Source organism: Passer domesticus, chromosome 1, assembly GCF_036417665.1.
Source record: "Passer domesticus isolate bPasDom1 chromosome 1, bPasDom1.hap1, whole genome shotgun sequence".
NCBI classification, from domain to species: domain Eukaryota; kingdom Metazoa; phylum Chordata; class Aves; order Passeriformes; family Passeridae; genus Passer; species Passer domesticus.
This window is the reverse complement of record NC_087474.1, coordinates 47,397,020-47,423,220: the sequence shown is the minus strand read 5'-3', so window position 1 is coordinate 47,423,220 and position 26,201 is coordinate 47,397,020. Positions and strand designations below refer to the sequence as shown.

Sequence of the window (26,201 nt, the reverse complement as noted above, 5' to 3'; positions counted from 1 at the left end):
AATGCACAGAAAAGCATTCAAGGAACTTAAAGAGATTAGTTTAAAAACTCAGCATGTGTCAAACCTCCAAATAACTTCCTCGGCACATTAACGATTCCTTTGATCAGCACTGGCTTTTTTACAATCCATCCTTTAGGGGCTCAGGGTATAAATTATGCATCAGTCACTCCAAAAATTTTAATAAACTGCCTGCACTGTTTGCACAAGCTATGGAACTGGTAAAATCTCTTTCAGAATGTAAAAATCCCTGGATCCCTGTTTTTTTCCTTTCCTTTCTTTCCTTTTTTGTTTTTGGTCTGATGCTGCTAGGGCAAAGAAGTATGAAAATAGATGGATTTCTGTTGTGTGGAGATATGAACAACATACCTCTATGGCTTTCAGATTGAAGTGCCTCCTATTAACATCCAGAGATCACAAATTTTTTAAACATAGACTAAAAATATAAGTACGTTCAAAATGTTTTTACAAAGTGACTCATGACTCCTTTTTCTAGTTGAGTCCATTCTAGTTGAGTTTGTGTTTTTGTTCTTTTTTTTTTCCTATTAAAATACTGTTCTACAAATAAGTATTTAGGAAAATGTACATTTGATGATCTTTGGTAAAGAGAAACAGCAGAAAAGACAGCCTCCAGAAGGGTTAAAGGCCCCAGCACATGCGTGGCCATGTAATTTTCCCTGTAGAACTCCTATGACAACAACTGCAAGGGGAGATTCTTTCATTCAGGCCCAGGCATAAATCCTATGAAGCAAAGCTTCCCAGTTTACAACTGTGAGATTGCATACCTAATTTCCAGCCCTTCAGCCTCCTCTAAGCCAGTTAGACTCTTTCACTGCTGTGACCTACTGTCTGTCCCAACAGCCAAGATGTACTTTAGGTGACACCTATGAGCCTGTTATCAACAGTGATTTGAGCACTTTCCCCTTTAAATCACTTATGGGATGTCCTCCCTGGAAGCCCAGTTTTGATGAGAACTTCTCAGCCAACACAAGGACACAGTTCAGCCACCTCCCCATGTGCTGGGTCAGCTCCACAGTTCACAAGGCTGTACGTTAGTAACTTCCTTTATTTTCTGTCACCAAACAGGAATTACTCCAGACAGGATGCTGAAATACTTTTACATTTTCTGGTGAACGGCTTTTTGCAAGTTCAAAAGGCCCCTGGTTACCCAACTCAGTACTCACCAGAACATCTTCAATTTGCCTCCTAACTCCTGTTCCTCTGAACATAAAAAGCAAAGCATAGTGATTTGAGTAGGACTTAAACCCTGCCAAACTGTAATAGCAGCACTTTAAACCCCTTCATACAGATGCCAGACATACATGTACCCCTATATTAATGATACAGGAAATTAGGTTTATTTCTAAGGTTTTCCTTCTCATACCTGTGATAGTCTGCAGGGTCAGAGTCCCTTTGCAACAGGACTTGGTGAGGAGCATATTGAGGCCTCAGGACCACTGCAGTGATGACAGCCAGACACAGCTTGTGTTGACATTTTCACGTTAAGTGTGGCAGGTATCAGCTCACATGCTCCCTTCACATTCACAGATTGAATTTTATTACTATAACATTGTCTTACATTTTGTCAGAGAAGATGTGTGTGCTCATGAATGCCTGTCACTTTGTACAAAATCTTTCTCGTGCATGTTGTGGCTGCCGTTTCGCTTGTCTTTTATCTGTTACAAGAAAACTGTCATGTTTTTCAATATCAAAGTACAACTCTCTACTATCAAAGAACCTTACTATTTCCCTCATAAAGCTTCTCCACAGACTCTGTTAGGTTGTCAACTACCATGTAGACTACTCCGAGAAATATGTGTTAATGAAGGAAAGGACAAGCAAGTGAAAAAACAGAGAAAAATTCAGTGGATTAGTGTTCCCTGGAGCTTTTTCCCCTGAATGCATGTAACTGTATGCCAGAGAAACAAGAAGAAAAATGCCCTCAAGTCACCTGATACTATCACTTTGGAGATTGCCAAATTGTTAGAGGCTACAAAGTCCAGCTTCTGCTCAAAACACCTACAGAGATAAATGGTAGCAGAAGACATTGATGGTTCTAGCTGCCCAAAGACTCCAGCTATTAAAAAGAAAATTTTCAGACTTTATCCAGAAGCAAGAAATGCTGGGCAATTCTTAAAATATGAAGGGGGAATTCAGTCAAAAGGATAATGTCTCTGTGTTTTTTCTAGGGAGATAACTGAGGACAAGTATCAGTCAGTTCATAAATTAATTACAATAGAGGGAACTAATTACGTATCAGGTGTTAGGTGCTGTGACTGTTGTTTTATGCTGTGAGTTTCTGATTTCGTAACTTAAAAGCAAATTTTTACACCTACAGGCCAGTTTCTGAGTTTACCTACCCTGATTTGAAAATAATTCAGGTACCTCCTGTAAATTCAGAGAGAGAAGTAGTGTATCCAGTGCACCCCAGGCTTGGATTAGCGGAGAGAGGGAGCAAAGAAGGCTATCAGACACTTAGAGGTAGCGGTCAAACAGGGAAAGGAAGAGGTTTTGCATACAAACTTTCCCAATATTGCTCATATATGATCATCAGCTTTTGCACGTGCTTTAAGATTGAAATACTGCTTATCCTAAACACGAGAATCCAGTACTGAATGTGAGGAAAAGCCTGCTGGGTTTTAAATAGTAATGCACTTACAGTACCTGGGTTCTGTTGGTAGTGCTGTGGCTGTTTATATTCATCTGATCAAAATGGTTCATTTGTTACACTTGTAAATTCTGGGGGACAGAGATTGTGTCATGTGCCAATGGCATCTGTGGTTTGGTTGGGAGTGTAGAAGGGCTCAGAGGAGACCACAAGGAATCAAAGAAAATTAAGGAGAAAGGGAAGAGATTAACAAAATCCAGGTGATCCTGTTAAAGTGAAGAGTCTTAAACTACTCCTAAAATGTCATGTGTTTTCTTTATTTCAGTGTTTACATACTCTGAAAACGGCACTGAACACTTTGGAGAAGAACCAAAAACTATACATTCCCCGGTATGAGCATAAATTTTGTGATGATGCAATGGTAATGGGAAGTAATGTAAAACTTGTTTTTCTGGCTGTCTGAGGACCTTGACTACTTCTGATGGTCTGACTGTTTTGTTCTTACATAATTTCTGGGCTGCTGGGCATGTCTGGAAGCAATACACATTACTGGATGGCTTTTTGATTTATCCTTTGTCATCACTTTATATTTTCCTGCATATTGCAAATTGATTTGGGAATGCGAAAGATCCAGTGTGCAGGCCATGTAATTACAATAGAACTCCCATCATCCCATCATGTGAAAATCACAGATTTGATTTTGAAAATTATTTAGTGTTTGCTTAGGCTGCTTTTTCTTCCCCCCTGCCCCCCCAGATTAACAGTGCAAAGAATGAGAAGAGAGTAGGCAGTATTCTCTGTTGAAAACCCAACACAAGAAGCTTTCACACATTAAATCACTTTTAAAAAATTATTTTCCTGCACTGTACAATTCTAGATCCATACATAATAAGAACTGTAGACTAGACACCTTACATAATGCCAATAATACACTACTGGGCTCATAAGAGCTACCATATGTACTACTGAGAGAAAAAAGGCACATTCATTTCTGAGATCTTGTCCCAAAGAGCAGCCAGTGCAAGTTTCTACATGTGTTCCTTGGAAACCTAGAATTTGATCTTGGAGTTCAAATAATCTTCTTTCTAAATTAAGATAGTTACTACCTTAATAGCTTTCAAAGTACCTGGGCCATAGTCCTCCAAGCTGTGAGGGCAGAGAGATGATTCTGGCTAATTTATTGTAAGATCAGGTTTGGTTCCTCTGTCTGTAGCAAAGTGAACCAAATCCCTTTACAGAGCAGACATTTAAATTTTCTCTTTCTCTCTTTTTTTTTTTTAAGGGACCATTTTATAAAAGCACGTTACAAATGAACACCTATGTTGCCTTGTACAAATTTGTACCACAAGAAAATGAAGACTTGGAGATGAGGTAAACTCCAAAATATTTTTTAGTTGATTTGACACATTTGCCCTGATGGTCAAATATGATTTTGGGGAAGGGAGGGGTTTTTGTGACATTTTAAACACATATTTTTGTAGACATAACCATCAAGATAGAAAGATATTCTCACAGTTAAAAAGAACAGGTGACCAATTCTTTTGGCAAGGATACAATAGATTAAAAGTTTCAAAAACACATCACTTTAGAAGCAAGATGGCTTTCAGTTTTAAAAATGTTCTCGGTTGCTTTGTTTTTCAGTCAGAAGTTTTCAGCTAGGAATTCTCCAGCATCTCTCATGATAATAATAACAATTTTACCAGTCCTGTTTGATCCTCTCTCTTATCCAGTTGTGTCTGAAAAAAGAGAATAGTGTCCAGCTGCTGCATAGCAGTGTTTTCAGTGAGAGCTTTGCAAAATAACCTTGTTAATTGCTATTTTTAGCACTTACTTCCTCAGTTCTGCATCAGTTGCTTGCATTGCAAGGTCTAATCCAAGCCAAATGAAGGAAAAGGATAGCTTTTATTTCACTGAAATTATTTTGTTCATGCTACTCACATTTTGCATGGTCTTGCTGCAGTTCTTACTGTGAAATGTCACCTGTCTTCAAGGTATCCCTATATCAATATAATCATGCATATGCCACAGAATTTAGGGAATTGAGTAAGAAATGCCCCTCTCCTCGACATCTCCAACACTGAAAGTCTTTTTCCTGTCCACATCTGTGCCTTCTCCCTGCTCTGAAACTAAAGGGGGGGATGTAATGCAGAAATTACAAGTTTTCCTATCATTCTGCTTTAATGGCATTTCCTGATTGTTATTTTAGGACTGTCAGCTCGTCTGGAAATAACCACCGTATATGGCAACCTTTAGGGCAACTTGCCAGCTAGTCTTGAAAGATTCCACTTTGCATCCTCCTCTTTAGGAGTGTATTCCATCTTGTGCATTTCTTCCATGACATAGAACATCTCTCAGACAAGCCTGCACTGGCATCCTCATCCAGACACAGAAATCCAGAAAATACATCAACCTTAAAAATCCTTCTGTTCCACATTTTAGGGGAAAAAGCAGCCTGTGGTCTGAAACATTTTTTTCAGGGGACACAAGGCTCTTTCCAAGCATACCAGCTAGGATTTAGACTAGTGGTACACAAACACAGCAGCACTGTTTGTATCTTGATCAGAAATTCAGTAATACATGTGTTAACGTTCTTCCAGAAGGGATGCCCAACAGCTGGTAATGTTGTTTTGTTACTCCAGAGCCAGGCAGGATCCAGCTCAGTTACATGAATTCCCATTTAGCATAGTTCGTTCAGGTGCTGGAGGTGGATTCAGTAGACCAATGTTGTCAAGCACTGTCCTGGGAGTTAGGAACCAGCCAGGCATTGATCAGCTCCATCACAACAAAGGCAAGTAGCAGGGGAAGGGCCTGAGCTGAAAGGAAGAGTTAGGGCAGATTTCTGGAGTTCCCAGCTCATCTCTGAGAGGATACAGTGAGTGGCAGATTACTGCAGTGAAAATGTGTAGCCCTGATTTCAGCTGAAATTAGAATTTACCACAGCCTGGATTTCTTCCCTCACAGCAGGAGCAGTCAGTCAGATTTTCCAGTGCTCTGGCATAATTAAAGTAGGACATTGCAGTAGTACACTTATTCTAAGAGATGGCCTTACATTACAAGAGAGAATCCTAAAGACAAGCTATGCCATGTTTCAGATACTGCAGAGAATAGAATAGAATAGAATAGAATAGAATAGAATAGAATAGAATAGAATAGAATAGAATAGAATAGAATAGAATAGTTGGAAGGGACCTAAAGAAGTCCCTGTAGGGTCTTGCCACCTTGCCACCTCCTGAAACCTAGATCACTGAGGTAGAGCAGACAACTTATCCAAAGCTGTGATTTACAGAAGAAAAAGATTATTTCAACTAGCAGTAAGAACTAAGTGGTTACCCCCTATCAGAGACTAGCAGACTAATCTAGGGTGCAAGAATAACAGGTCTAGATGGGATTTCTATTTTGGATCCCTTTTGGAGATTAAAGACATCTATATTAGCTCTCTTGTAGGAAAAATAAAATCAACAAAATCAACAGGTCTTCAACCTAAAATTCTCTGTGCTCAGGCAAGTGACTGGGAGAGACTATAGGTTCAGTTGCCATCTTTCTCTGACAGCCAAATAAATGTATATTTTCTGGGTTATTTTCTAACAACCAGGCTGAAGAGGTTGCACAAGGCTCTCTAAATCCTTCTTGTTGAAAGGGTTTTTCCTTTAAGTGTAAGGGCTCCAATGGTGTTGGCCCAAGTCTATTCCCTTTGAAGTTACAGGTTCCCTTAAAGCCTATTTGAGTTTTTCATATTAAATATTAACTGTAGTAAAGGATTATTCATATATCCTTTCCCATTGAAAAAAAAACTTTTACCACTGGGATACCAAGTTGTCCTTTTCTATAGCCTCCTTCCTCACCTCAGTAACATTAATTATTCCAAACAAGGTTCTTGAGGAGGGCTTGAACAAAATCCTGTTTCAGATTGCACAGTTAGAGCACTAAATGCCTGTTTCTCCAGTTTTCATCAGAATGATAACTACTTGGAAAGTGCACCAAAGAGGCACACCACTGACCACACCTCCAGATGCATACTGGACAGATCCATATTTTCTGTGCATGCTCTGATAGAGCCTGTTAAATTGGACCTGTTATCCATCATAACAGATGCTCCAGATGTGTTTACAGGCTCTTGCACTGATACCTCAACAATACAGTGAAAGCCGAATAATTAGGGGTCAACAATTTATTTTATTAAGATCAAGAAATGTCTCTTATCCAGCAAACAGAGCTTTCTGGAGTTAATCCCTTTGGAAATGGTCTCCCACTTACTTTCTACAACATACCACTATTATAAGTATGTAGGAATGTTGATGAAGTACCACCAGTGGGGGGAAAAGGTCAAATAACTGTTCAACTACCTGCACAAAAATCAGCTTAGCAAATTTTGCTATTAGTGTTTCCAGCCAAATTATTCTCCTAGCTCTGCTTTGGAACTAGTCAGCTGGATGCTGATACTTAGCAATTACAACTCAGCACCACACATTAGAAAAGTAAATATGTCCCATTCAAATCAAAAAGACATTCTTGGGCAGAATTATATCCCTGCTGACTAATTGCCTTTGTCAGTAAAATAGAAATATTTCCCTGCCACCTTCCTTCTGCAATCACAGCTTGAAAACACAGATGATGAAGCAGTGTGTCCCAACAGTGTGAAATGCCTTAAAGTAAAGCAATAATGCCTTTAACAAAGAGGGACTGCATTTTGAACAGTTCCTTAATAAACAGGAAACAAAACTTCCAGTTCACATATGTTGTCTCGAAACAAAGATCTAGCCCCAAGATACAGAGAGTGTCTTTCAACATTAACATGTGTGACTGAAGAAAACCTTGCCACCTTATTGAGTCTACCTTCAGTGAACACTCAAAATAACCATGTAAGGACCACCTTCCTATTAGAAGGGAATTGTGAAAGCTGATTCAACATGACAATTAAGAGTCATCTAACATACTATTCCTCTTTTAATTACAGGCCAGGAGATATGATCACACTTCTGGAAGACTCTAATGAAGACTGGTGGAAGGTGTGTGCTATATCTGTTTTCTTTTCAAAAGGAAAAATATCTTCTTTTCAATACTGAACTTGTATTAAAGCTTCTACTGTTAACAATCTTCTTCTATCAATATGTTTCCTTCATAGGGGAGAATTGATGACAGAACTGGATATTTTCCTGCTAACTTTGTTCAGAGAGTGCAACAAAATGAGAAGATTTACAGGTGTATCAGGACCTTCATTGGCTGCAAGGAACAGGGACAGATAACTCTGAAAGAGAACCAGGTAAGATCCTCTGTGCTGGACCCTCACTGGACTCACTAGAGCATCCAGCAGTCTTACCAGTGACTGAAGGGAAAATTGTGCAACACAAGGACCGGCAGATTTTTTTACTGCAGTTTTAGAAGGTTTATTATTTGAATGGTAACAGTGTCTAGTAGCCAGTTAAAAGCAGTGTTTGCCTTGTGCAAACACATACTCGAGGCCTAACATAGCCTGAATTTTCAGTCTCACAGACATTCATAGTGATACTTTACATATTTCTCGCTCTCTTACTGACTTCAGAGGGATGAACACAGAGTCTTAGCAGTAGATCTCGTGTGCCTGAAAAATGATCTGGTTTTCTCCTCACTATTAGAGCTAATCTTATAAAAGATAGTGCCTCCGTCCCAGAACTTTACTTACCTAAGGATCTAAACACAGCCCATTGTCTTGGCTTCAACAGGAGGAGACTTAAGACAGCATGACACAAAGCTGTAAATCCTAAATGTGACACTTGTTCACCAGTTGCAAGGTGTATTTAATCCTTTTTTTGTGTGTGTGACACCACTTAAATACCTCTCTAGAGGCTGTAATATATTTTAAGATTTAAGTGCTCCTGTGAGCTATGTACAGTGAGGGCTTGCAGGGTCCATTCACCCTGGTGTATTTTTAGCAGCTCCTTTTATTTTGTGTCCTTCAGGGGGATTCACTAGGCACAAGCCATGACCCAAAACCTGCATTAAGGGACAGGTTTGTGCCATAAGCTCATCTAAACAGGATGATGACATACTAAGGGTATATGCAGATTGAGTTCTCTGAAATCTGGATGCAATAGAAAGGTAGATTTTTTTTTCTCACTACACCTTACAAAGCCCAATGTTTATCTGCCTCATTAGGACTTTCCTTTTTGTGGCAACTGTGTCATATCACCAGAAATGGTTTGCCTTATAACCTGAACAGCCACTGATTTTCATAAAGCAGAGAAGTCAGAACCAGTGTGGACTTGAGGGCTGTAGGTTTTTCCATACGAACTTCTTTAATGCTTCACTCCACTGGTGGGTAACATTAACTTACAGCTTGGCTGCTGTCGATTTGTGGGCATAGCAAAACATAAAAGTGCTAAAAATCCTTGGGTGCACACAGCTTCTTTAAGAAAGGCACAGAAATACAGTGACCAGAATACATTTAACTGCCCCTGTACACATAGTACACTGGGCAGCTCTGCAGTTTCTGGAAAGATAGTTCTTACATTCTTTTTACCCAACATCTCTTTTATTTTTTTTTTTCTGTCTGTACACACAGAAAAAAAGAAATATTACCAGAGCAGAACAAGAGCTTTTGGAGGCTTTATGTTCTAAAGTAAGCAATACACAAGGGCAAAGGTAGGAAATGGCAGTGTTGGAACATGGCATGCCAGCATGAGGCATGGTCAAGATCTGTGTCACTTCTCATTAGTGGGCGTACCAGATCATCTCTGTCAGCGTGGCTACTGCTGCAAGCAGTGAGAGCCCAGCTGCTTCCCTCAGTTCTCACAAAACCACAGTTTCCAAGTGGGCAGCTCTGGCAGCTTCATCTAAACACAAGGACCTTCCTATTGTCGCTATTTCATAATAGCATCACAAAGGAAGCTCGGAGTCAGGGTGCCTCATCCTCTCTGGCGAGGCAGGAGGTAAAGAAAGGGATGAATCAATTCTGTCCCCCTACTACCTCCTTTTTTAAAAAAAATTTTTCAGCTCTATCTCAGGCCCACACAAATGCTGAGGCTGAATATGAATGCTGTCTGGTGCTTGCTTCATGTGGGAGAGGCTTCAGAGGAAGAAAGAAATAAATATTTGTTGTGAAACAGGGGGCAGAGATCAGACTGCGCAAACACATGAATGCAGAGACATGAGAGGAAAGGAGAATAGCAAAGAGATCCCGCTCCTTTCTCACACAAATTACGCAAAAGGGGGACATTTAAGTAGCTTGAAGGCCATTTTGAGTAATTTCCCGGTGGGACAGCCACAGTGAGGCCATGGACACTTACCTGCTTCCTGCTGTCCCTCCATACTGGGCACAATTTTTTATTTTTTTTTTTAATAAAAAACAACTCTGCCTTGCTGTGGAAAAAAACTCTTATTGTAAAAAACATTTTAATTGTTGTTGAGAATTTTTTACTTTAAAAATTTATTTTATATTTCCAAAGTCAAGTTTCCTTTCTTCTTCCTTCAGCCATTTCTCTTATTTTCTGTCCTTTATTTCTCAATTGTTTTACATGTGAAGCAGAAAGAGAGGTGCAATAGGGGAAGGCATGGCAAAAACAAAGTCATCTGAATGGGACTTCTGGGAAAACTTAGGCAGAATTTTTTTGTTTGTCTTTTTGTCTGTTGGGAATTTCTGTGGGATGTCATCAGCCATGTTACCTGTCTCTGGGCACAGTGTTCAGAGTGCTGTGAATGCAATACATGTACTATGTGCAAAGCACTGACTTCTTCCAGATTAGCAAGCAGGGAAGATTATTCATCACTACTTATTCCTGTCAAGTCTCACTTTAGCTAGAAAAACTCATTAACTGGTCTAATAAATTCCTATGACTATAGGATGGTGAAGTTACTTCACTGAGTCACTTTCCATGTGGTCTAACAAGAGCACAGAACCATTCTGACAATGAAAGAAAGGATGATACACTAACAGAAAAACTTATCCTGTGACAATAATACAAATTTTCTTTACATTGCTTGATACCTCCCATGGTTTATCCTTCAGGTCTTTGTCCTTTCATGCCCTACATGAATTTTTCTGGATAAAGAGTCTTCTCTTGTAAGGCAAAAGGCAATAAATTCACATCAACAAAGCCACATGACTACCTAAAGAAAAGCCATTTTAGGCAAGCAGAGATACTTTCAAAGTTTGAGGCACAATGAGTGATACTTTTTCTGGAATCATTTGGCAGTTTCATGCCTTGGAAATAACATTTGGAGCTTCAGCTTCATGCAAACCTTTCTGCCAAAGCCAATATTCAGGGAGAGGGCTGAAGAATAACCACAGTTTGTTCACCCATCTTGAGCAATAAGCACAAGCTAGACTTCACAAAGGATCCCTTGAAAATTCCACTATGCAATGAAACCCAGGCTGGAGGATAAAAAGTGTACAATGAAACCCAGGCTGGAGGATAAAAAGTGTACTGCTTCAGAGAGGCCAACATCTTGCAGTTTAGGGTTCACTGACAGATTTTTGAGTCTTAAAACCAGTTCAGAAGATGACTGGGCACTGGGCTCAGTCAGGGATCCATATGAGGTAGGATAGCTCCTGACATCAGTAAATCAAGATTATCAATAAGAAAATCAAACCTGACCAATTTCAGTGGCTTTCCACACTTTCAAGCTGCTCTCACAAGCAATAAGAACTGCATAATTTCCAGCTCTGACTAATTGTATCATCACTTGTATATATATATAATATTTTCTCCAGCCTGTAACTTCTGCCCTAGACTACCCAAACTCATTACCGAACATTATACAAATACTTCTTTGCATGAAAATGGGCTCTGATTTGACCTCTGTTCACAAAAAAAAATAATAAATAATCTGCTGTTTGAATGTCTGCTTTTCCTTTGAAAAAGTTTCTATTCACACCTTTGCCTGGCTGCCTCTGACATCTACAGTCACACTAACACAAATTAGTTAGAGCTGGGCTTTTTGTATTTAAATAGCATTTGATTTTAAATTGTGCGAGTGACCTTGGGCAACAGAAATTACCCCAAACTATGACATTTGTAACAAACTGGGAATTAGAAGATTTTGCCTCATCCAGAGCACACTGTGAGTTTATATAGAAGTCAGTGCAACAGACCCATTTTGTGATGGGTGTTTACAAATGTCTTATATTTTACACGTCTCATATCCATAAGGCTAGGCTTAATAAGGCAGGATTGGAGGACAGGCCTACAGACCCAGAAATCTACCTCTCTCAGGTCTTCTGATCAGCCTGGATGTTTTCTTGCTATCTGGCTTTTCACCTCATTTCCTAGGAGTTACTTTATGTCCCCTTATTTTTGTGATGCTGTAAAAGAAGCTGAGCTTCTAAGAGCATGACTCAGCTGCCTCAGTTTCATCACAGTGACTTATGCATTCAAATTAGATCACTTAAAAGGCAAACGCATCACTGACAGTGATGTTGCAGTTCTTCTTGTGCTCCCCAGCTCTATGTGATGCCCCTCACAGCTAGGCTAAAAGGGAACAGGGTTGTTTTCCAGCTCTCTCTGATTTCCATTGACATCAGTCTTGCTGAGAAGGGATAGTGTCCCCATTCATTCAGGGATGCTGAGTGGCACAAAAGATTTGCAAGAGTCAAAAACAAGAGCACAAATCATCCAGTCTAGTCCAGGTCTTTTTAAAACCTTAAGTGATGTAGGTAAAACAGGAGAGTGTTCTCGGTCCAAAAGTCAGTGAAACAACTGATATAAAACCCTTCATCATCATTCGCACTATGACTCTGTGGGTATGGAAACTAAACTGCTCAGCATTTCCATCACAAGGCTCACACAGGGAAGGACCTTGGTGCACTGGCAGCAGCAGATATAGAACTCACAGTGTCCCTGTGCTGTCATTCTTGCAAACAAAAAACTTGAACTTGCAGACCTCTTGACCCGGCATTGTCTACAGGCTCCAAGATAGCTCTTGAAACTGTACTGCCCTCATAACCAAAGTCCTGCTTCATCAGAACCAGTCTGTGGCTGTCAGATGTGCTAATTATGTGGAACAAAGAAGAGTTGCATAAAGTTACAGCAATTTCAAAATTACTCCCAAAGAGAGCTGGCCATTTAAGCCCAAATTCAAAGCGCAGGATTTAGAAGAACAAGAATGACCATGCAGTTCAAAGGACAATTTCCTAATTGCTCATCTCTCCCACATTCTCAGGGCTGACTGACAGATAAAAGATTCTCAGGGCAGATGTTGACAATTTCAGACAACAGTCACAATCTGAACACTTGGGTTTGTTTTGACTATTTTTTAAAGACAATAAGATGAAAGAATGGGGAATTAATTTTATAATAATAGATCGTACTTTCAGATCATTCTGAAAATAACTTTTTGAGTGAGAAATAGCCTGAGAAGTGTTTTCTTACCTGTGGAAGCCCAGGGCACCAGGAATATTTCTCTGTCTGCTCTGGGGTGCCCTGACCCCCAGGGAAGCACTGACTTTGACCTTCATTCATGCAGAAAGTTTCCTAGACTTCAAGATAGACTAGAGTCTACAAAAGTGTGAAATAGATTATAGAGAGTAGTGTAGGTCTATCACTTGCTGAGAAATTTAGGTTTTGGGATTTTTAGTATGTTGTGGATGGAAGCAAGGTGGAGGGCACAGTGTCATCCTGGGTTTCGTTTTCATGCTTCTTCTGCATTCTTCTTCATGGTTTGTGTGGCATTTTATAATTGAGCAGAAAAGTCAGCATTGCGGGCTCTTTGGGATCAGTTATTGGGTTAAAATGGAAAACAATCTAGGTATCAGTTCTTAATTGGATAGTTTAGTCTTAAAAGACCTTGTAACAAGAGATTGTAGCCATTTTGTGCCTTCTAATGAAAAGCTGCTAAACTCACAGTAGTGAGATTGTTTTACTGATAAGAATAATAAACACTTGAGTCGGAACATAAACTAGCATCTCAAGTGCCTTCAATCCAGACCTAGAGAAACTGACAACTGAAAAACCCACAGGTATCTGTGGTACCTTGTGCCTTCACAGCCATCATCTTTGCCACCTCTCATCAGGGCTAATCCTCAACAACAGCTGATTCATCGGGCAAAATCCAAAACTTTGGATGCTACCATGTCCTCATCTGGGATTACTCTGAATTTACACCCGTGTAAGAAAATCAAGAACCAAATCTCCAGGCTACAACTTGTGAGTGAAATCCTTGGCAACATATATAAAAGGGAATGAGAGCAAAAGTGGCCATAGATGGTATTTTATTCAGTGTTCTCTGAAAAGTGCAGAATTTGGAGCAGCTCCAGGGCTTTGCAAAGTTCCAGCAGCTGTCACAGGCCCAGGAGACCTCCTGAGTTGCACAGGATTATGAAAGTGTGACATATTGTGACCGAGCTTACTCTGCCCCTGAACTCTAACCTTCCTTGGAAAGTAGTGAGAAAAAAACTCTGCCATCTGGGGTCTGGCACATGGAAGGCTTAGAGTATGAGAGAATTTCAGCTGGAATTTGAGAGGATTCAGATCTGTGTATTGGTATGTAGAGTGAGAGTTCTCACATAAAGGCATTGTACACCTCTTGCCCAATGAAGATCTAAAGTTACCTCTGTAGCAAAGAACACACTGATATCAAGAAGCACTCAAATGAGCAAGAAACAAAAAAAATACTCCACTCTACTGAAAAAATAAGAAATCTGCCATATTTTTCACTCCAAAACCAAAGAAAAACAGTGTTCAGAAAACTCAGTATTTTTCTTTTGTCCACAAATCTGCTGACAATACAAGACAACAGGAAAAAAAACTCCGTTCTTGCAATGTTCTGCACAGCACCAGAGAAGTTAAGCAAAAAAAAAAAAATACACCAGCTTTAGTGAACAATGTAAACCTGCTGGAGATGTGATAATTTTGGGGATCCTATCAAAAAGCTATAGGTTTTGCAGATATCGTCAGTTAGGAGAAAAACACAATGATGTAGTGAATCACTCCTTTTAACCAGCCAGCTCTAGTTATGGAGAAGCTGCAAAGGCTCATGGCAGTAGGGATCAGCTGAAAAAGGGAACTTTCCAACTAATCGTTTACACACTTGGATAGTCTTCCATACTTGGCCATCCTTAGTCTTGTGCTTCTTTGCAGGTTTTTTCTCTCATCATTTCTTTGTCAGAGATAGAGACCAACATATAGCAGTAGTTAGAAAACCTTTCACTGTCCATGTGCTTTGCACCTCTCTATTTTGAATGGTGATGTAGAGGAAGCAGATGCTGTGCTGGGGATTCATGACATAAATGAGCTTGGCTGTTTTGCAACAGAACCTAAACTAGACAGCATCAATTCTAGACCTCTCCCACGCTTTCCATGTGATTTAACCCAAACAACAATACATTATTCTTTCTAATTGCATGTCAGCCCTGTTGGTGTGCTCAGTCATTCTGCCCCAGGGATCCAATTCCATTAGTGTTGAGTAGGCAGAATAAGTAAGAAAATTAATGAGACCGTTTACTTTCCAAAACTTTGTTTCAGGTACAGAGATCCACCTACCTGTTTCCAAATACTAGAGGTGGTTAATATGAAGCAGTTTCACCACCTTCTTATAACTTTTCATTTCCTTCTGGGAGCATTGCTGCTGCTAGTGAATTTTATGCAACAACAGGACAAGCTGGCCTAGAATTCAGACGTGGTATTTAGGTGTCACCCATAATAGTCATGCTGAAATGGATTTATCCAGGAATACTTTAGAGCTATTTTTGTTCATTTCATATCCTGTGAATTATTGTAAATAAACATTGTAAATACTTATCAGACAGAGATGAGTGTTAGTCCAGATAGAGGGCTGGCACTGACATCATGAGAAATCAGTGCATGGAGTGGTCTCAATAGGACCGTCAGTTTTCCAGCTATATTTTAACCTTGTTTGACTAGTAGGAAATATATAGTTCTTTGGCACAGACATTTGAAAACAAGTCTTTATTTGGTGTGGTGCTGTGCCCAGTCTAATGTGCCTGTGCCACTAGGCTTTCAAATGGCTCAGCCATTACCAGATGTTTCAAGAAGGGCCTTAAAGTGGAAATGCCTGAGATCACAAAGGTCAGGAGGAAATTGAAACCTTTACCACAATGCAATATTTGTGCTATTGTAAAAACCACATCATTTAATGACTGCTTCCCTGTGGAGTAGATGTTATGGAAACACTCTCACAGAGCTGGATTTGGGTCACACATTTTGGTATCCAAAACAAGCATCTGCAGGTGTGAGGTAAATAACACAATCCATTGCTTGTCTCAGAAGTACTAAGGCTCCTTTAAGATGCAAAAGAGAATATGCTTGCATTCAGGTCAGCTGCTGCAAGTGACCTATGATTACTTTTCACCATCAGGTGCTGAGGGAGTCAGGTAGCTCCTGGTCAGAAATACCTGTTTTTCTCATACACGGACATCTTCAGCATGATCATTACAGTAGGCTGAAGTCAACATTCAAGTTTCAAAATCTTTTATCCACCACAATGTTCTTAACAATTTTGATATCTCTCATGCTTATGTGGCACTTCAGGGAGATATGGGAAAGGTAAGTCTCTAAATTTGTGAGTTTGAGATTCTTATCAAAGCAGTGAGGGTCCAACAGGGATTGTTCTACTTATAGAAGTAACTAGCAGGATGTCTAAGCTGCCTGATATATACCCTGGAATAATTTGTCTCTTTGATCATGGCAATGAGTTTAACATTTTGATACCTTTTTTGTATTCAGATTTGTGTGACTTCTGAAAAGGAACACGATGGCTTTATCAAGGTATACAGCGGGAAGAAGAAAGGCTTTGTCCCCATAGATGTCTTAGAAAACATCTGACTCCAACAGCCCACTCCCTGCAGTGGGAGCCCTTTGTTGGCAATGCCTGTCTGCCTCATCTCACACTGTGTCAACCCAGATGGGCTGTCTTGCAGATGTTCAGGGAAATAGTGAGAAAACTGCAACAACATGAAGAAAAAGACATTTAGACTGCCACAGCAACACTAAAAATATGAAAAGTTGAATGTTTGAAAGAAAATGTAATCAGAAACCACCAGGGAAATGAGAGGCCCTTGGATTCTAACAGGAATAAGGTAAGGGAGGGAGAAGAACAAAGCCTGGGCTGATTTCTGGTGCAAGATGGCTGCTACAACCCTGACGGAGACAGACAGCTTGTTCTGAAGGACTAAACTAGTGTCCTGTTCTTGTGTCTTAGAAAACTGTTGGACTGCTTTCTTGTTTGAAGTGTGTATTTTGGGGGAGGGGGGAAAATACCGTTCAAACTGTCCTCGTACTACAGTCCAATGCTTGTAGTAGGGTGTGGCTGTGGTTCTACAGATTCGTCCCCACTACCAACCGAGTTTAAGCGTTTAGTCCTGGTGTTTAGTCTCATAACAAATTGGTTTGGAGACACCGTGTGAATGTCAGTTCGAGAAATGCACTGTGCCCTGGAAGCTGGCAACTTTCTCTTTCTGTGCAATCTTCCCATAGGAAAGAGTAGCGAATTTGTGCGTCTTTTGTTTTCTCTGTATATGAAGAAAAGCTCTCAGCGTATGTTGGGTGTGTGTTGGCTGCTCTCATAGGACACAGAAATAGCTGATCCTTGGATTCACCAGCCTGCTTGGAAGCATCACTCTGTGTTTCCTTCACCCTTGTCTGGTGATACAGAAAATGGGTAAAATGCTGGGAGACGGCTACAGGCTTGAAACATTTTATATTTTTCTGTGTTTATTGCACTTAAAACATTTTATATATTAATCCTATTTATAAAAAAATAAAACAGTTATATAACCCACTGGAAGGCTGAAAATGTTAGGAAAGGACAGGCTGCACACTAGACTGAAGTCTGTAATTATCAAAATTCAGAACTTGTGACAGAACAGCACTGAGTGTCTTGGTGGTGTGCTCACACACCAAAGCTCTCTTCTCCATTCGCTAAATAGAAATTTTGCAGATTCAGCAGTAAACACACCAACATAAATTTTTCCTTGGCATAAACCACCGTGATCATCCCTTGAGTCTTTCCATGCAAGTGAGACTGTGCAGATATCCCTGTTTTGTCCATATAAGCCTCCATCTTCAAATGTGTTCTGGGCACAGGAACCTTTCAGGGAGCGGTCTTTGAGTCTTGACTAAATTACACAAGTCAGTCAGTGCCAATTCTGTTGTAGAGCAGGGGCCTATGATATTTGAAGACAGGGAACCCAATTTCCAAGTATTTAATTGGATGTAATTGCACCAAATACACTTAAACAGCTTAGCATGTCTTATGACGTAGAGATAAAGCCCTATCCTAAAGCTCCCTGCTGAATTCATGCCTTCTTTGACTAGCTTGAAATTAAATGCCTGTCTTTTCTGTAACTAACCACAAATTGGTGTCCTGAATCCTGCTACTGCATGCCAGGCTAGTATAGGCCTTTGCAAAGTTGATGCTCTTTCTAAAAAAAGCAGCTACTGATCCTGTTCCCATGTATTGAGTCAGGTTGAATCTGTGTTGCATAGCCCAGGTCTCAGTAGCTGAGTTGCCCTATTTGAATTGCTGATCTTGCTCAAAGCCTTATAAAGTCCAGGTGAACTCTACACTTGTCCAGAAGTTCTCAGAGCAGATTGATCTTCACTCTCTTAGAGACATGTTTTGCTGCTCTTATGCATCCTTTAATTGCAGAGGAAGTTGCAGGGCTGCCAGCTGCTGAAACATGGCCCCTTGTAATGCAACTGGTCCATACTGATTATTATTAACAAACTCCTGGCTGATCAAAAGTATCTGATTTCATACCTTCTGATGGGAATATCAGAAGGGGTTTTTTTTCCACTTCAAGCAACATTTCCTCAGCTCATTTTCTTAAACAACCAATAAACTCAGTGGGAGAGGATTCTGATAATCCTTAAGGATCAAGAGGAAAAGCAGTAGAGACATATTAATCCAGTCTGCTTTATAAGATTATTTTATATATATATATATATTCACCCATTCAAAGGAAAAACTCAAATGTTTGTTACAACTGAAATATTTGCTACTTTGCAACAGGCCTGTCATGTGGAGAAAAGGAAATCTGTATTAATCTATACACATGTGCTATTGTTTACATGATTGCATCATACTGTGATTTCCCCATTTTTCAGTCTTCTATGACTTCAATTTTTCCCTACAATGTGCATCATACTATTCAAAGAATTATATTAATATTACCTACAAATCACAATGGCCTTTAATCAATGTCAGTTTTATTCCTTTTGATACTGAGCAATAAATAATAAAGTGACTGAGTAAAAACAAAACAGGCCTTATGTGGACTGCATTACATCTGAGAAACTATTGCTTCTGAACCAAAGCTTTCATGTTTATCTTTTCTTTGTGTTTTTGGTTGGTTGCTTGCTTGCCTTTGTCTTTTTACTGGACTTTTGCTGCCATTCAATATGTAGATGTAATTTATGCCTAATTTAGCAAGAAGCACATATCATACATGAGTCTTACTTTAAGCATGTGATTCATTGGCTATTTCCATGCTTAAAGCTGAAGTACTTTGCTAAATTAAGGTCATTTTACTCAAATTTATTTTGGATGCCTTACTCTTAATCCAGAAAAGTATCTCATCACTTTTTTTACTACCATATGCAGTTTGCAATAGGTACTGTGTTAGCAAGCAGTTAAAAATCAGAGAGAAGATGGAATGAATTTTATCTGACATATGTTAAGAAAAATTGAATTTTAGGAGATAAATGCTGCTCAGATTTAATTTAATATTCTGCTTAATAAAGACTATGTGATGGTTGGAAGGAAAAAAGAAGTGTATGTGTCTTGACTTTTTTGCATCAGACTATGGAATTTTCAGTTACCCAACTTGAAGAACAGTCACTAATCCATCAGCAACAGATGTTACTGAGCATTTAAATTTACAATTTACAGCACTTGCACTTGCCACATTTAACAAACCATTTTTAATGTATTTCTGCAATGTATGTAACATGTGGACTCAGAGGGAAATTTTGTGGTGGAACCACACTGAACACTTGTTTCTGGCATATCAGAAAGTAGTTTTAGTCATTCAGCATCTCATGACAGCATACAACTGCCTATAGAATATTTTCCTATGTGCTAGGAACAGCTGACCAGCAGGAATTGAGTATGAGTTGCCCAAATCGTGATCTTCTCCCTTCAGTAAAAAACACAGTATCACAGTTTACTATGACCTCTTCCTACACTTGGACTCAGTGGCTCCATCTGGAGATGAGTGCTGCAGCACAACACCATTCAACTGCGGATTCATTGCCCCAGTGGAACTACCACACTTATGCCTACAAACTTTGGATACCTTAGAAATGCTTACAGCCCTTTTTTCTAATTATTTGTCAAGATTCGATTGACTAAATATAGCACTCAATGCCATCAGAAGAACATGCACAGGGTTGGCAGAAAGTGTCATGGGAGACTTGGAAGAGCTGCAACCTTCCAAAGAAGCCACTGGAGACCATGTAGGTTTTCTAAAATGGAACTAGACAGATGTCTTTGTAAAATTAACCCGACTCATTTATTTTAAATACGTGCAGACAAGTCTGATTTATTGAGCATTTAAAAGACATCTCTCTTTCCGTAAAGGATGCTGAATACATGCAGTATGCCCTATCAATCTTATCTCATTTAAATCCAAAGTAAAAAAGAACTCTTGAATGCCATAGGGACTAAAGCTCATTATTTTGCAAAAGGCTTGTCACTCTTCTCCCAAAAACCTATGATGTCATTTGTCTGATCTATTTATATCTGTACTAGATAACACCTGACTACAGCATTTCTTGTACTTTTTACCATACCTCTGAAGGTACTGCTCATGATTATTATTAGAAATGAGGAAAGAGATGCCTTTTTCCCCTTTTTCTTTTTATAGAATTTATTTTGCTGGCTGGGGGGTAAGGGTCACTTCCTAAATAGAACACATAAAATATAAGGAGGGAGGAGTGTGAATGATATTCCCATGCATACTCCTTCTGTACTTTGCTCTACTACAAATAGGATCAGATCAACACAAGTGTTTCGTTTCATATTTGAGGCATTTCATAATAAATGCAGTCCCAAATTATCATCCAGATTTTGCACACTGCATTTTGCAACGCAAGGAGAATAAATATTTTCCCCAGTGGGAATATATGTCATCACAATGTTGAGTTTTCCATAGCTAAAAAGAGCATCTGGATCTAAGAGGTACATGGGAGTTATTTTTAAAACCATCCTTTATATAGAAAACTGCTATGTGCCTGGAGAATGAACACTTGGCAGGGTTGGTACAAAAGAGGCCCAGAAAAAATTTAGTAGGACTGCTGCAGGTCAGCATGTGCATCCATCTCCTGAGTGCCCCAAGAAACTCTGCACAGAATTTGCCTACATTAATGTATTTTTTTCAATCAATGAAATGAGCTTAAATTAATTTCTTAGTTTATTTATGTAGTGCAAGTAATACATGCATAAATATGTATGTATATCTTACATACATTACCATCAATCCAATTGCAAGAGTATATACCCTTAAAAAATCTGTCATGGCTGAATTTTTCCTTATCTTACTGTGCTCAGCACTGAGTTACAGTAGTGAATGGTGTCCAGTAAGTACTGAGACAGGCAGCTAGATGGATAAAGTCTAGAAGTTTTATCTGTATTAGACAATGTGTATAATATATAAAGCCAGAGTTGCAGCAGTTGAACTGGAAATAATGCAATACATTGAGCAGAGTCTAGATGCTCTCACTGCTCTGAAGTGCACGTTGTTCATCAGGCAGAGAGAGAGGACTACATGCCACATAAAAATTGGCAGCCTGAAAACATTGTCAGAACATCATGTAGATCATACTGCTTTGACCCAGTGACTCACAATAATGAGATATTGAAAGTAAAGAATGACTTCTCCTGGGACACCTGAAGGAGAGGAAGCCAGTAGGCTTTAGAATGTGCTAATAAGTCACACATGCACACCATGAGAAGCACACCTAAATCTACCTTCATTAGAATGAAGTAAATCAATGTCTGGAAAATTACTATGCTACAAGCAGTTTTCCAGCTGACAGGGTCAGAGGCTGACAACACAAAACTGAGAGACTGTGAGAGTTGTTTCAGCTTTGCATCACAAACAGAAAAAAATGAGACATAGCTGTGGGTAAAATTCAATGTTTAACAGAAGCAGTGCAGCAGTGGTACTGAAGAAAACCCTTCAATTTGTGTTGTCTGTTCCATTTAAACCACTCTCCCTGGCAGGCCCAGAAGTTCCCACCCCTTGCTCTCTTCCAAGGGTAGCACTACAGGAACAGGGGCACAGTTGCAAAGCAGACCTCTGGGCACTTTCCAGACTGCCCACCCCATGTCAACAGAGTCAGCCAATCTTCATTTCAGCCACTGTCTTTCCAGCCACTCTTCATTTCAAGGGTCATGCCTGTTCAGCTTCTGGCTGCCAACTGCTTGCCCTTGTGTCTAGGAGAAGAAAATAAATATTTACAATAACAATAATAACAACAACAATAATAATCATCATCATCATCATCATCCCAAGGAAAAGAGCAGCCAAACAAAGCATTCCCCAAAATCTTGGAGTGTGGCCTTCCTGCAAAACATGGTGGTTCTTTGTGCCTCCCTGAGAGGTGTCACTCACCTCTTCTGCTCCCGATCCTTCTCTGTCTGGGCAGGTGCAGCACCTTTCTCACAAGCTATCCTCATTTTACACCCACTGAGCCTCACTCTGTCCTGCCAGGAGAAACCTTTCAGGCTATCCAATACATCTGCTCTGCTAAATGGTTGCTGTCAATCTAGTTGTCCCAAAAAAGGGAAGTCTGGCATTGGTGCTGGCTCAGCAGGCTTCCCACATGGACATCTATGAACTGCTTGCAAAAGTCTCTTTCAAAGGGGTGTGGGTCTGCTGTGAGCCCCATCCCCAACAGCACAAGGGATGGGCAGGGTCCACTTCCATGTGATGAAGGATGATGCAGGGGGAAAACTATCTTATTTTGAGCCTTTGGATCAAGTCTGTGTCTCCAAGCCCAAGTGTTGCATGAGTCATACTAAAGATGGAAGAATAACTTCTGGTTTTATCCCATCCACGTTCTTTATTACTCTGTATCACCACATTTGGCTCAAGAAATGCAGAGTGAATGCAAACCTTTCTTGCTTTCTCTTTCCATTCCACATCCTAATCAGCTGTTGCCTTGTGTCTTTCAGCTCAGTCTTGCACAGGTCTCTCCTCCCTGGCTTTTCCTGTCCTGCCACAGGTGATGCATTCTGTGTATATTATCCACATCATCCAGCCCCATTGCTGTACCTGTATCTCAGCCAGGTCTGAATATGGCCAGCACAACCACCTAGTTTGCAATTCATCCTACTGCAAGCCCACATAGCATCATATGGGTTCTTTAAAATTTCATGGTAGACCACCAAAACCTAAATAGACCTTAGATGAGTACTGGGAAGCTGAATTATTTAACTTGTGGAATTGAGTGTGATCAAACCTCCATTGGTGTTATTGGTATTTATATGGTTTGTAGCATTTTGCAATGCAAATAAAATGGTAAATGCACAAAAATAGTCCAAGACAAAATTAATAGTGAGTAAGCTATTATTACCCATCATCTTATACCTGCAGCTTCTAAACTGCCTGCTGTAGTTTTTCTGTAGAGATGCATACAGTCCTCTGGCTTCTGGAGGTTACTGTAAGTACAGAATTATTAGTACAACTGGCAGGCAAATCTGCTTTACTGACATCCTGAAACTAACTCACAGGTGCTTTATGGAAAGAACAGAAAATGTGTTTAATTCCTTTACATAAATCTTCATTGGATGCTAAGGCATTTCTTACAGTCTTCCTTAGGAGTGCAAAAGCTCCCACAAACCCACACTGGAAGAAAAACATTTCTTCCTGAGGACTACAGCACCAAGAGCAGTGCTATCCTCCACATCACTTGCAAGGGTCTACTCTGTAAAGACCCCAAAGACACCACAAAGAACCTGTGCTGATCCTCCACCCAAGTACCACAAGTGCAATGGGACATGCTAGCCTGCACGAAATGTTAACAGGGACAACTTCTGTGTCCTGCACACTTGCATTTATTTTGATAAATAAAAGGTGGCAGGCTGGGCATACCTCTGTGTAACTTTTTTCTTAGGTTAGATCTCAGCTGCCCTGCACCCTGGAGTGCAGGGTCAATGTTGACTGTGTAGAAGGCATTGCTTTCCAGTCTGAGGTCAGGCAGCACCTGCCCAGGGTTGTCCATATTGTATTCACAGGCTATAGCTTGGTTTCTCAAAAATCCCTGTGGCCTTTATGTTGGCTCATGTGACATTAGTAAAGTTTGTGAAAATAGAGTCTGCTTCTCTGCATAAAGCAGCTCCCAACACACAAACCCAATCGCCATAACACATGAGCTGAGAGATCAGTTGCTGGAGCAGACACACAGTTCTTCATCTGACTGCACTGTACTCACTCCTCAAACTTCAGTTACATGAGATCTGCTAATTGAGATGGAAGCATCTTAATTTCTTGAGTTTTAAGTGCTCTTTAAGAAGCCTTCCTGCTTCAGTGCTCCAATGACACCCCTCATAGAGTTAGCTCACTAGTCACATTCAATGTTAGCAATTAAAGAAACAATCTGCAGCAGGCCAGAGAAATCAAAGGAGCCTTTTGTCTTCAGTGCTGTCTCTGTAAGTGGACTCCTGCCTGCCAGATCAGGGTAGCATTGGGTGGTAAAGGTAATAGGAATGGTCACTTTTGCTCTCATTCTTTTATGGGGGTTCCACCTCCAGACTAAGCCACATCCTCAGCCCCTAAAGGTCCTTTCTCAAGGCATCACCTTGTGGTCTTTGCATGTTTTAACTTAAAGATCAGAATGATACTCTCTGCCCCCTCAGAGTAATACCACTTTCATAGCCAGCTTTTAAAGATATCACCCTTTTTACAAGTCAGATTTCACCTTCTTTTAAGCAACATCACTGTTGCCTTGGTCTCAGACCATCCAGTCAAGCAAAGTCCTGACAAGTAATGTTCTTGCCTCTGAGTCTCTCATGTCATGTATCTAATGTAATGTTCTAGCCTCTGAGACTCTCCATGAAAAGATGAAGAGTCAACACTTGCTTAGTGGAAATCCAAACACAGGTGGGGTATGTGCCTTGCCTTCCCCCACCATTTTGGGAGCCAAGGAAGGAAGAGCTGACAGTGCTAATGAGCTATGTAGCAGATGATGTAATTATCATCTGAGGGTCTGCGTAGGATGAGACAGATGTTACTTTTAGGGTTCATTGCTTTATTAGTGACACCTGCTAACCAGCTTCTGTGATCCACTCCTTGGCACACCAGGTTAATATTAAATTAGCAGGTTTGAGTAAAACCAAATAACTGTAGGTGATACCAAAGCCATACCTAAGGCTTCCCTTAAACAATGGGAGTCCCAGCAGGAACTGTAAACAGGGACATAAAAGACTCTTAAATAAAGTAAATATGCCATTCCCGCTTCCTGAGAATCTGTCTGGAATCTGTTATGTCACCACAAGTCCCTTATTCTCAAACCAGACTCATCAGCTTTGCACAGAGCTGCTGAGGCACGGTGACTCTCTAGTCAGGTGCAGCCTAAGAACATTCTGGTTAACCATGGGTTGGAGGTTATTGTAGGAAGGAGGGCCCAGCTGGTGTTCACCTGGTCAGACTATGTGGCACTGAGGGATGGAGACAGCTTTCACCATGGAGGGAACGGCAACAAGGAGCCTTCAAGCATGCAAAAGCCACAGGTGATTGTCAAATCACAGTCAAGCACTTGAAAAAATGCCCAACATGACAGACCATCACTCAAATAGGTAGAATAAGTTTGAGCGCTCAGTGTTGCCCTAGAGAAGGTGAAGAGAAGCAAGAAGACTATGAATCAATTTAATCCCCTGTTTCCTGCATGGTGTATCACAACAGTTGTATTCTGTGTGAAGTTTGGATCTCTGTTCATCTTAGCTACTGAGAGCTAAGAACAAGTGGACAAGAAAAAACAAATCCATTAAACATGGGACAAGGTAAGTTCAGACTGTAAAGCACGTTGAGTGTTGTACCTCTTAATTCCAAAGTGTTACCACAAAACAGACACTGGGCAGCAATTAGTGCTCTATAAATCACTGTAGATTGAATTAGATTAACTCTAAGGTTACACCCACAAAAAGTTCTTGTTCTTAACCTTATCTAGATTTTGAGGAACAACATAAGAGTTTAAAGGAAGATGGTGTTAACAGTGTCAACAGGCACAGAAAAATCTATTTTGTGCTGCCATTCCAACTTGACAAGAGAAAATAACTTAATCTTTTTAGATTGTGTACCCTCATTTAAATATTTTTCAGGTAATTAACACCAGGCACCAACAAAGCTGATGTTTCTTGAAGAAGAGTGAAACATTTATTGCCCTTCTTGTCTTCCTTCCTGAAATGATTGAGGTGAAAGAAAGGTTAAAAAAGAGAGTCTTTTCTTGGTTGTCTTATTTCTCTTTTGTCTTTCACATTGGTTCCAGGAATGGAAAGTCATTAATCACCTATCAAGACTGCATATAGGAGTTGCCTTGGGGTTAGAGAGGATTGGAGAAGATCATTTAAGCATGACAATTAATTGAAATGAGTAAAATGGGGACAGATTCTTCATTTAAAAGTAAGTAGCAGGTGATAGGCAACAGATTTGGGCTGCTATAAA

At 40.1% G+C, this 26,201-nt stretch overlaps 1 protein-coding gene across 1 annotated transcript in view; it reads left to right on the top strand.

Annotated features, from left to right (window-relative positions):
- The window catches only part of STAC (SH3 and cysteine rich domain), a 73,978-nt gene extending 54,583 nt beyond the window's left edge, over positions 1–19,395 (top strand). The window contains exons 8-12 of the mRNA XM_064418778.1: positions 2,931–2,995; positions 3,888–3,976; positions 7,560–7,611; positions 7,728–7,865; positions 16,261–19,395. Coding sequence (XP_064274848.1) covers positions 2,931–2,995; positions 3,888–3,976; positions 7,560–7,611; positions 7,728–7,865; positions 16,261–16,359 — 443 coding nt within the window. The 3' untranslated portion in view covers positions 16,360–19,395. The remainder of the gene's footprint in view (positions 1–2,930; positions 2,996–3,887; positions 3,977–7,559; positions 7,612–7,727; positions 7,866–16,260) is intronic.
- The last annotated feature ends 6,806 nt before the right edge of the window (positions 19,396–26,201 follow it).